Here is an 11,745-nt window from a genome sequence, read left to right as displayed (position 1 = left end):
GTCCCTAAACTCCTTGGGGAATTAGACTACCCGGGACTGTCCTGGGGGAAATCCCAGAGAGGTGACTTGCCCGGAGCTCCGCCCCCGTCAGCGAGGCTGGTCGCGATTTGTCCCCTAAGACCCGTCCCTTTCCTGGGAGGGTCCATGGGCTGGGACAGTGGAAGTGGAAGAGGCCGGGTCCTGGCGCTTTCTCCTCCCGCCTCCTGGTTCTCACCTCGCCATGGTTCGTCTGCCTCTGCAGTGTCTCCTCTGGGGCAGCTTTCTGACCGCCGTAAGTTGAGTTTCTGTTCCGACCGGAGGCGGGAATTTGAGATTAGAGAGTAGGGAATGGGAAAAGAAACAATACTTCGGGGAGGGGACCTTCCAAGCTGATTTTGGGGGGACAGGAGGGTGGGCGGAAGCTGGGTAGGGTACCCCGGGTCCGGGCTGAATGAGGTGGGCTGCCTCTCTCTCCTCCCAGGTTGGGGTCCCAGGTAGCCCACAGAGGGCGCATAGTGGGGTCGCTGCAGGAAAATTGCCTAGCCAGCGCAGATGGGGTTGGGATTTGGGGAACCTGAAGGCTTGATCTGGTCAAAAGACTGGAGTCTGGGTCTGCCTCAGAGGCTGGCCACAAAGAGATGGTGAGGGGTTTCAGAAGCGGGAAGGGAGGCCAGCCAAGTGAAGGGGCGGGTCTGGCTAGTTTCCTTTCTTTTTCCCATTGTGGATAGACGCCAGCCTCTGTGAGTGGTTCATCTCCTTGCCAGCTGGGGCTGCCTTCTTCCAGGGCATCTTGTGGGAACAAGGGATGAGTGTAGAGGCCCAGGTGCTTCTTTGAGAAGGCAAGGAGCTTTGAACACTCCCACCACTGGCCGCAAATCCTGGGTGATCCAAGTTAGGAGGAATACCCAAGGCTGTGTCTCTGCCTCCTGAATTTAAGACGACATAGAGGACTCTCGGGGGAGCTGAACAGTTCATGGGACCATGAAAGGGCTAGGAGACCAGCAGGGGTTTCTCTAGGCACGAGAGGGGCTCAGATATGCCCAACCAAGCACATCTCCGGGATTTTCAGAGTTCCACACTTGACTCGCTTTTAGTTTAAGTGTATTTTTGTAGTTCCTCATTCTGGAGGCTGGGAATCCCCCAAGTACCGGACACTCTCATCCCAGCCCCCCTGGTCTCCCCCTAACTTTCAAGGGCTGTAGTTTCTGGCATGAAGGCAGGGCAGGAGTGACCCATGAAGTAGGGGGTTGGCAGCAAGGGAAGAGATTTCATGGGAAAGCTGCTTTGGTCCCAGAGCTTTCATTTTCACTCTAAGTAATGGCCCTTAGGGAGAAAGGAGGCACGAAGAGGGCTCTTGGAGGAGGAGTGGAGGAAAAGCCAGGGGAGGTAGGGTGAAGGGTGGTCGTGGTTTCTCAAGAACAATCTCCCAATTTTAGCTCCAGGTGGAGACTAGGCTGTGACAACAATAACTGGGGCTATTTGTTGAGAGCTTCCTGTGGGTCAGGAAGCTTTACACGCACTCTAGGTCTGATTTCTTTCAACCGCTGCGTTATACAGGTGAGCAAACTGAGGCTCAGAGAGAGAAAATGTCTTGCCGCAATCCTCATAGCTAGGTGGAACCTGCATATAAATCTCCATCTGCCTGATTCCTGAGCCTGCCTCTCAGATGGTGAGAGTCTCCAAGCCTTGGCCCTAAACTCCTTTGTGTCAGAAGGATCGAAGCTGTGAAGTGGGAACTGGGGATTGACAGATTTACAGAGGAGGAGCTGTATTTCTTGTGTGTTTGAAAATGGCGTAAAGGACTTTCATTGCTCCGGGAGTGTGGTGGGAAAGTCCATAGGCTTGCGGGGAGAACATTCATGGGATAGTGTGTTGCGATGTGATGGTGGGAGCAGTAGCCTTTGCTATTTCCTTCCCCATTTGGGGTCAGATACACTTTTGTAAGTAATTTGCCCACCCAGGCTGAATGAGAGCCACCAATTAGGCAGGATCCTGGAAGCCAGCCAGTTAGCCAGTTTGCTAGGCATCCAAGCAGATACTCATATATGTATGATAATTAAAGCTGCCATTCAATGAGCACCTACTATGTTCCAGATACTATGCCAGGCCATGTACATCTATTCTTTCTCATCTTCACAACCTAATCTGTGGGGCAGGTATTATCACTCCCATTTTAGAGATGTAGAAACTGAGGCTAAGAGAGGCAAAATAGCTAGTTAAGTGTTACAAAGTCAAGACTGGAGCCTTAAGCTATTTGACCCTTAAAGCTGTGTTCTTTTCACAGGCTCTTCCCAAAGTGTGGGATGATTTAGGCAGCACGAGGACATAGAATTAACAACATAGGTTCACTTTACAGTTCTGTTTAAAATCCTTTTCATTTTTTCAAGAAGGAAGTGGCTGGAGCTAGAATATAGTTAATACCTCTCAAATGCCTGCTAATCCTCCTTTTTAAACAAAAATCAAGAGCAGGCCTGAGGTAGAGGGCTGTCAGCAAGCAAAGCGATCAGCTGGGGTTTAATAACATCGTTTTGTTTCTGTTGAGTTTATTTTTAGGGTTGCCTTTTATTTATGAGAAGTGATGCTGGTTTTTCTCTCATGGCAATGATGTGAGGTTTACATTGAAAATAAATGTATTTAAATGAACAAGAAGTAATGAATAGCTTGGGTGGTACCTGGATGTAGTGAAAATAGTGCAGATGAGACTCAAGTTGTTGGAGAGAGGGAGTATTGAAACCTGAGCTCTCATTTGGATTCTATCACTGTGTGACCTTGGGCAAGTGACCCACCCTTTCTGGTCCTCAGTCTCACCATGTGTAAAGTAAAAGAGTTGGATTTTATTCTTCCGGCTTCTCCATCCTTGCATTTCATGAGAGAGGGGTTGGATGATCAGATGATGAGGCTTGGAGAGGGGAAGAGGGTGGGGAGCAAAAGAATAGAAGGAAGAGGCCAGGTGCTAAATATAGCCCCAGTCCAGACTAGGACCAGCTGGAGTCAGCCAGCTTCAGGACTCCAGGGGAGATGCTGGAGTCCTCATGTGCTCTTGGGTTTTTGGGTAGAGGAAAGACTCAGGAGTCAAGCCAAAAGGAAGATCTGTTTAGTTCAGTGACTATTGTGAGTTTCCAGTGCAATTACTTTGTAAAATACCAGATTGATTCTCTGGGTGCCTTTGTCATCATACTAGTTGGCAGTTTAGTTAAAAACAAGCACAAGTAATATGCAGGCGCTGTTTCTTTGCTTTGGACTTCCACTTCAGTTCTAACCTCTGTCCTGGCTGATTTGCACCTGTCTGCCAAGGCTATATCGGAGATTTCAAGATCCCTTCAAATTGCCCAATTGTGTTTTTAGGTCCACCCAGAAAACCAATACCTTCATGCAGAGAAAACCAATACCACTTCATGCAGAGAAAACCAATACCTAACAAACAGCTGGTGCTGTAATTTGTGCCCACCAGGTGAGATGCTAACCCTTTAGCCCCATAGTGGGACCCCTCTTGGTTTGTTGGCAGATACAGACCCCCTGTGTCAATTATAAACTCGTGTCTTGACCCCTGGCATTTTCCATCCCTGCCCCAGGATGTTCTGGGGTCCCTCTCTGCCCACCCAGAACTTAGGGTTCCTATCTCTTCTATGTCCCTTACCAGACTATGAAAGTTGGAAGAGTCTGAGACTGTCATCTTTGAATCTCCGTCCCTAAAGCCCAGCCTCATCAGCTTGCAATTCAGTGTCTGACTCACTGAGTTAGCCAGAGCTACCTCATTTCCTGATGTTTTCCAGGACAGAAACTGGTGAACGACTGCACAGAGGTCACCGAAACAGAATGCCTTCCCTGCAGTAAAGGCGAATTCCTAGCCACCCACAACAGAGAGAAATACTGTCACCAGCACAGATACTGCAACCCCAGTGCGTGGGCTGCTGGGGAAGGGGCACTTGGGAGCTGAGCTGATATTCCAGCTCATTGCTGACAGCACAGCCGTTCTGTGTGTTTGTTTGTTTTTTATAGCGAGGGTCTGTTCTGATTGGTTAGAGTCTGGGTTGTCTTGGTTGTTACTTAATTTTTTTTTTTTTTTTTGGTTGTTACTTAATTTGATTGCCATTCCTACTTGGAAGAGGGTCTAAGAGAAAAAGAACAGGAAGTATGAGGATCGGGGCCCCCCAAGCATGGCCAGTAAGGGGTTCCCATCCTTCTTGCCCATCCCTGCCCAGACCTAGGGCTCCAGATCCAGACGGAGGGCACCTCAATAACAGACACCGTTTGCATATGTGACGAAGGCCATCACTGTACCAGTCACACCTGCGAAAGTTGCACCCCGCACAGCTTGTGTCTCCCTGGCTTTGGGGTCAAGCAGATGGGTAAGTGGTCTGTCTGGGAATCAGCTCTAGAGGCAGGAGAGAGGAGGTGAAGGCCAAAGGAGCGGGGCTGGGCAGTGGGCACTCAGGCCTGGTGGGGAGGGACCAACCTACGCTGATATCTCCACCAGAGCAGGTGGGAAATAGAAACTTTGCCTCCTGCCTCCTGCTGTGGGGATCTGCCTTGAGAGGGCAGTGGGAGAAGTCTTCCTGGGGCCTGCCTGCAGCAGGACAAGGTATATGCTGGGGGGAGAAGGGCTTAAGGCAGGATGCTCTTCCAGGCCTGCCTGCCTGCCAGTTCCCTTGAGAGCCAGACAGGTGGTCCGCCGTGATGATTAACTCCTCCTCTACCCTCTCAGCTACAGGGGTTTCTGATACCATCTGTGAACCCTGCTCAGTCGGCTTCTTCTCCAGTGTGTCATCTGCTTTTGAAAAGTGTCACCTTTGGACAAGGTATAAGGACTCATCCCTTGTGTTTCCTGCCCTGAGAGGGGCATGGGACCTGCTTCCATTCTGTCCGGCTACCTGCCCTTCAGCCCCTGCTCCCCATGTCCACACACACTCGTACACCTGTAGAACTTCTAGAGTGACCTCGTGGCCAACTAGACAGACACTTTTCAGCATTTCTTGCCTTCTCTCTCTTGGTGGTAATAGATACCGCTGATCTCTGATCTTTGGTGAAGCCCTCCCTTCTTGGGGGCACCGTGACGCCTCTCTTCCATTCCTTGTACCCCTCCTCTGCTCCTCCTTAACTGGTTTTCTAGCCTTTATTCTAGGCTCTACTCTCTCATCACCTTGCCCGCCTCCCCTGGACCATCTATCTCATCCACACACTTGGCTTCGGCTACCATTGCCCTTGGACGTTTCCCAATCAACGTCTCCTGTTGAAATTTGTCTCCTGGGTCCCAGACTGTCATATCTAACTGCCGAGGGTATACCTCTGTGCAGACAACCCACAGGCACCTGCCTGCTCCCCATACACGCTGTGAAAGGCACAAGCATGCCTCTGGGCACCCGTTCCAAAGTTCCCCTTACCCCCATCCCCAAATCAGTCACCAGGTCCTGTCCATCTGACCTTCCAGATGTTTTGGGACTCCTCCTCCTTTTCACTTATCCCCACCGTCACCACGTTAGCTTGGGCTTCATCACTGTGGTCTAGAGGATGCTTTAGCCTCCTCACCAGCTTCCCTGCCTCTACCCTCTCCCCTTCAGCTAGTTCTCCATCCCTTTGGCAAAGGAAACTTTCCACCATTCATTTTGGATCACGGCACTCCCTGTTTAAAATGCTTCATGGCTCTCTGTGCCTTTAGGATAAAACCCTGACTCCTGTGCGTGGCCTTTGACCTTCTAGCTCCACTTCCTGACCTCTTCCCACATCGTGCTGCTTGCAGTCCTGTCAACACACTGTTCGTTCTCTTGCATCAACCTCTTCTGCCTGGAATACCTTAAACACACGCCTGATTAACCTTTTACATTTAATTTGAAAAAACGAGTAAGACAGGCGTGAGGACAGAAGGCACAAAAGGGCCTCTAGTGATACGCTTCCCTTTCACCCTCAACCATCCAGCAGCCACTGGACCATGTGTGTCCTTCTAGAGAGTCTATGCGCAAACAAATACATGCACACACATGCAGACATATTTTTCACACAAATAGTAGCATCCCATATATACTTTGTTATTTGCTTACTGTCTGCCTTTCTCCAGTAGACGGTAAACTCCTTAACTATAGAGACTTGACTTTTTTTATTCCACAGATGCATCCCTTATGCCTAGAACAGTGCCTGATGCATAGTAGGTGCTCAATAAATCTTTACTGATAAATGTTCGATGAGAAAGGGAGGCTCCTTTATGTCATAGAACCAGAGCACTGGGTTCCAAACTCACTCAGCTTAGAAGGGGTGGAAGTGTGACCCTCATCTGAGCCTCGGTGCCCTCATTCAGAAAATAGGAATGACCTTCATTTTACAAGGTTTGAGGAAAAGACATGTAACGTGCTTCGAAAACTCTTAGGCACTCTTCTTGTGTATGTGCTTTCTTTGAAGCTTCTTTCTCTTTTTCCAGCTTTAGATGTTTTTTCCTTTGCAATGTCCTTCTCTGTCCATCCCTTTCCATTCCTCCTGGGACCACTTTGGCCCAGTCTTCATCATCTCATGTTTGGAGTCTGTCAGTGGCCTCCTGGCTGGCCATTTTTCTGTCATTTCTCCTCCTGGGAGCTCTCTGGCCAACTAAGTCCTCTCACAACTTAAGTCATCTGGTTGGATGATGACATGACCCACTAGCTGAATCCAGCTGAAACCTTCATGGCTGATTATCAGTGATCTGGTTCTAAAGACCCAATTTTCCAGAGTTTCCTTATACCGTCTGGCTCATCACCCACCTAATCCCCCATATCATGTTGTCCTGCTTAAAGAGAATATAATGATTCTCTAAATTTTACATCCCTCAAGGGCCCGCTCAGCTCTGACTTCCCCAGGGAAGCCTTTCTGGATGACCCTCAAACCAGAGATTCTCAGCTGAGCAGTTTTCTCCCTCAGGGGACATTTGACAGTATCTGGAGACATTTTGGTTGTCACAGCTGGGGAGGAGAAGGCTACTGGCGTCTAGTGGGTAGAGGCCAGGGAAGCTGCTAAACATCCTACAATGTATAGGACAGGTCCCACCACAGAAGAAGGATTATGTGGCCCCCAAATGTCAGTAGTGCCGAGCTTGAGAAGCGCCCATCATCCCTCCATTCCAGCTGTTGTGGATTCTGTCTCCTCTTCTCTGAACAATCCCCTGTTCACGTGAGCCTGTATCACAAAGCTTGGCCCTCATCAGAGACTCTCCTTACTCCTTCAAGATATACCATCATCTTTCCTCTGCACTCACGAGTTCCGTAAGAACAGAGTCTGTGTCATCCTCATAATAACCACCCCGGGAGGGTGCACATAATATGTGCTCAGTGAACCTGGACTTGTTGGTTGTTGGCTGTCTCCCTCTGGGGTTGGAAATCACATGGTTGGGGAAACTTAATGCCTCTTTCTTTGTGTGTGTGTGTGTGTGTGTGTGTGTGTGTGTACACGTGTCTGTACACAGCTGCGAGAGCAAAGGCCTGGTGGAACAACGTGCAGGGACTAACAAGACAGATGTTGTCTGTGGTGAGTCCTGGAGAACGGGCCCCGGCAGCAGGCTGGGAAGGTGGGGAGCTGAGGGGAAGACTGGGGCACGTGGAAGCACCAGTGGGGAAAGAGGGAGGGGAGGTAAAGCAAGAGGAGGAGCAGTATGGACTTGTGGCAACCAGCTCTGCCACTTATCTGTGGAGCCTGGGCAAGTTACTCCCCCGCACCGAGCCTCAGTTTCTTCATCTGTGAAATGGGATACTACCACCTCCCTTAATAGGGTGGTGTAAGTACCTGGCATGGGTTCTGGCACTTTGGGGGTGCTCCCTCAGTGCTATTCTGCTACCCTGCACGTTGAGGACCAGCATGGTGTGACTCTGTTTCCTCTCAGGGCCGTAGTTTTTTTTTTTTTTTGGCTGCACTATGCGGCTTGCAGGATCTTAATTCCCCGACCAGGGATCAAACCCAGGCCACAGCAGTGAAAGCCCAGAATCCTAACCTCTAGGCCACCAGGGAACTCCCTCAGGGCCTCAGTTTTGATTTTAGAATGAGGAGGTTGGCATACAGCACAGGTCGCAGACTCACATAATTACAGGGATTAGGCAGGATCATGTTAATGAGTGAAAAGATCAGGGGTAAGAAAAATACACTCTTTTCTTTTCCTTAAAATCCACTTTCCTCTTGGCAGGGCTGGGACTAGAGTGAGGTGAGAGAGGCACTTGCCTTGGGCACAGTATTTAAGGGCGTGCCAGAAAAATGCCGTAATCAAGATAACCATTTGATGCAATATTAAAAAAAATCAAAATTCATGCAAAATATCCATAATGAACAGAATAGCAACCTTTTAAATAAAGACAGGATCCAACCCTGTATTTGTACAACCTTGTCTCACTTGCCTCACCCTAATCCCATCCCTGGTTCCAATAAAACTTTATTTAAAAAAACAGGCAGCAGGCCTGTGGGCCAGACTTTGCTGATATGATTTTTTAAAACATGACATTAAAATATGACTTATCTTGATTACTGAGTTTTTAAAGAAAATATTTACTTATTTGGCTGCACTGGATCCTGTGTTACGGCATACAGGATCTTTAGTTGCGGCATCCGGGACCTTTAGTTACGGCATGCGGGGTCTTTCAGTTGCAGCATGTAGGTTGGCGTGCAGGCTCTTAGTTGTGGCATGTGGGATCTTAATTCCCTGACCAGGGATGGAACCCAGGCCCCCTGCATTGGGAGTGCAGAGTCTTAACCGCTGGACTACCAGGGAAGTCCCAATTATTGAGTTTTTTTGGTGTCCCCTTAAATTTTGTCCTGAGGCAGTGCTTCACCTGCCTTACCCTAGTCCTTACCCTGTCTCTTGGTCTTTTTTTCATTTTCCCATTTAGAATAGAGACTTAGGCACAAGAAATACTTTCCCTTCTCCTCCATTCTTCTATAACAAAGGCAATGTTACAGACATAAATGATGCTGGGCCTTGGTATTGGGCAAAGAGTAGGGAGGGGTGGGAGTGTAGTGAGCCGGTAGAGACAACTATCACCACTCAGTTCTGGCCATTGGGTGCCATGTGGGCTGCTGGCCCACTAGGGCTGGATCTTCCCAATTTGCAAGAGAAATCAGATATCCAGATTTTAAATATACAATCTCCCATTTTAAAATGTCGGCAAATATTAAAAAAAAGAAAAAAAATGTGCCAGTCACACTAAAGACATCTGCTGGCCACATTTTACCATCAGCCACCTGTTTGAAACTTCTGATATGGATGGGTTTAGACACTGAAGTCCAGCAAGGTGCAGCAGCTTTGGGAAGGGCGGTGGGGAGCCATCGCTGAAGTCTTGATCTCTCCAGGTTTCCGGAATCGGATGCGAGCCCTGGTGGTGATCCCCATCACAATGGTGATCCTGTTCACTGTCCTGTTGGTATCTGCCTGTATCAGTGAGTCCCCAGGTGGGGAGGTGATGGGGGAAGAGGCAGCAGAAGGTACAATTGACGGGTCACCTGTTTCCTGATCTGGCCTCAGTGACTCCCCATCCTATATGTTTTTTTCTCTCTCTAGGAAAGATGGCCAAGAAGCAGGAGACTAAGGTAGGTCACCCTGGGGAACCGGCTGAGTTTTGTCAGACTGGAAAGAAAGACTGATTCATTGTTGCCTATATGGCAGAAACATTGATTCAAGGTCTGTTCCCTCGCCCCCTCCCCTCTGCTCCCGGGCTCTTCCCCTTCTCTCCCTCAGCACCAGCCTTTTTCATCTCCTGAGCTCACCTTCCCACAGAGCTGCCCTAGCACCACTGGCAAAGTCTGACATTTGCTCTTCTTTTCTGGCATTGGATATGTGGGGGAACCGCATCTTTGGGGCCTTGGTGTGGGATCCATGGGTGGGTGATGGAGGGACATTTCCTTAACCCCACTGGCTCGTACTGCGGAAGCTTCTTGACACCCTCGGTGTGGCCAGCAGGGGGCAGGACGCACCCGTGGAATGAGCACTGACCCTCCGTTTGGGAAAGGGGAAGGGGTGAAGAGTGGAATCGCTTCCAAGGAAGGGCTGAGATGCTAGGGGTAACCCCAAGCCTTGTCTCCCCAGGCCCTGCACCCTAAGGCTGAAAGGCAGGATCCTGTGGAGACGATTGATCCAGAGGATTTTCTCGGCCCCCACTCCACCCCTCCAGTGCAGGAGACCTTACACTGGTGTCAGCCGGTCGCCCAGGAGGATGGCAAAGAAAGCCGCATCTCCGTGCAGGAGCGAGAGTGAGGCTGTGTGTGCCCAGAAGCGTGGTGGCACCGGCCTGTGGGCACGTGGCTGGAGAGCCTGGGGCTGCTGCTGGTGAGGGCGACAGGCCCCCTCTGCCTGCACCCCTGCAGTCCAGAAACAGTTCACCTCGGGGAACCTTTCACCCCAGCCGTGGAGCCCATTCAATCTCCCAACTTGATTTCAAAGATGGTAACAAAACTTTGGGGAGGCCATACAAGGGTATCCACCAAACCTTCCAACCCAGCGGTTTGGTGCCGACAGGTGTAACGCGGTGACTTCTGTGAGCCCAGGAGGCATATGCATAGATACACGTCGCAGCACTGTTTGTGACAGTGAGCAACTGGAAACCGCCGAACTGTCCATCAACAGGGGACTGGCTAAATAAAACTGTAATATATTTATGCAACAGGATCTTGAAAACACTGTCATGGGGGAAGAAACAAAAGCAGGTTGTAGAATGGTGGGCATGGAAACATTTTTTTTTAAAGCAAGTAACCCAAAACAATATATCTTCTACAGATATGTGTATAAACATAGTATATGTTATATATGTCGGTATGGCAGGGGGGTTCTGGAAGGACACACAGAACATGCACAGCTCAAAGAATTGTAATGTCTTGGTTGGGGAAGAAGGGTCCGGGGGAGGGTTGGTTAAAGAAAGATTTGACTCTCCCATGATGCTTCATTTTTTTTCCCCAAAAGGAGAGTGAATTCACAGACTGCTTATGTAATTAAAAAGTCATCAAACATGTAAAAAGAAAAAAGGGGGCGGACATGCTGGGTGACATGAGCTGCTTCACGTGCTGTCAGGCTCACAGAATGAGGGCACTTTCTGAGGATAAATAAGGACGTCCCCCAGGCTGCTGCCCTTCTAAGGTGGTTTCCACACGCACTCACGTTTGGCGTCATGTTTGCAAAGGGCTTTCCCCATTTGATTCACATTCACAACAGTAGTCTTCGGGGCAGGCAGGGCCAGCATCCCTCCTTTCCTCCCTCCCTCTTTAACAGAGGTGGAAACGGAGGCCCAGAGAGGTGAAGTAATTTATCTATGGTCACACAGCCGTTCAGAGTGGTGCCCCTCAGAGCTCCCCACTCCTAGTCCTATGCTGCTTCTCCCAGCCCCACCTGCTCTCTGGAGCCTGCATCTGTAGCCCCTTCCCAGGGAGCTCCTGGGCCTTCTACCTCCTTTTGACCTCCCAACTGCTACAGGAGCTGCTGCTTCTCGGTCAGATGGTGTCCCCTTCCCCCTAAGCAGTATCTTAGGATAAAAATAAACCGTCCTGTTCTCTTTTCCTGCTGTGCCAACTGAGGGGGAGCCTAGCCAGGAGGAGCAGCAGATGGAGAGGGAACAGAGGGGAGGGCAGGGGAGGGGAGAGGGGAAGGTTGTAGGGCAATAAGGGGAAGGAAGAGGATTGCAAAGCCCCAGCACAGAGGTTCCTGGTGAGGGTGAGGCCAGCCTGGTTTACCCCAGGGACCTCACCCCAACCCTGCCTTCGTGAGAAGCTGCTTTGGATTTCCCAACATGTCCTGCCGCCTGGAGGGTGAGCGTGGAGAGGGCTTGCCCCAGTGGAGGC

General features: G+C 50.0%; 1 protein-coding gene across 2 annotated transcripts; it reads left to right on the top strand.

Moving 5' to 3' along the window:
• The first annotated feature begins 155 nt into the window (after positions 1–155).
• CD40 (CD40 molecule) lies at positions 156–10,316 on the top strand. Of its 2 annotated transcripts, none has more exons than XM_024746890.1 (9): positions 156–271; positions 3,325–3,430; positions 3,753–3,878; positions 4,182–4,328; positions 4,685–4,778; positions 7,403–7,464; positions 9,271–9,357; positions 9,479–9,507; positions 10,004–10,316. In XM_024746890.1, exons 1-9 carry the CDS (start codon positions 221–223, stop codon positions 10,169–10,171), a joined length of 870 nt encoding a protein of 289 aa, XP_024602658.1. In that variant the 5' UTR covers positions 156–220; the 3' UTR covers positions 10,172–10,316. The 2 variants fall into 2 exon arrangements, with proteins under 2 accessions (XP_024602658.1, XP_024602657.1); XM_024746889.1 differs by having other exon boundaries at positions 9,271–9,369.
• The last annotated feature ends 1,429 nt before the right edge of the window (positions 10,317–11,745 follow it).

Source organism: Neophocaena asiaeorientalis, unplaced genomic scaffold, assembly GCF_003031525.2.
Source record: "Neophocaena asiaeorientalis asiaeorientalis breed wild unplaced genomic scaffold, Neophocaena_asiaeorientalis_V1.1 scaffold132, whole genome shotgun sequence".
Taxonomy (NCBI): Eukaryota; Metazoa; Chordata; class Mammalia; order Artiodactyla; family Phocoenidae; genus Neophocaena; species Neophocaena asiaeorientalis.
This window is presented reverse-complemented; position numbering and strand designations above follow the sequence as displayed.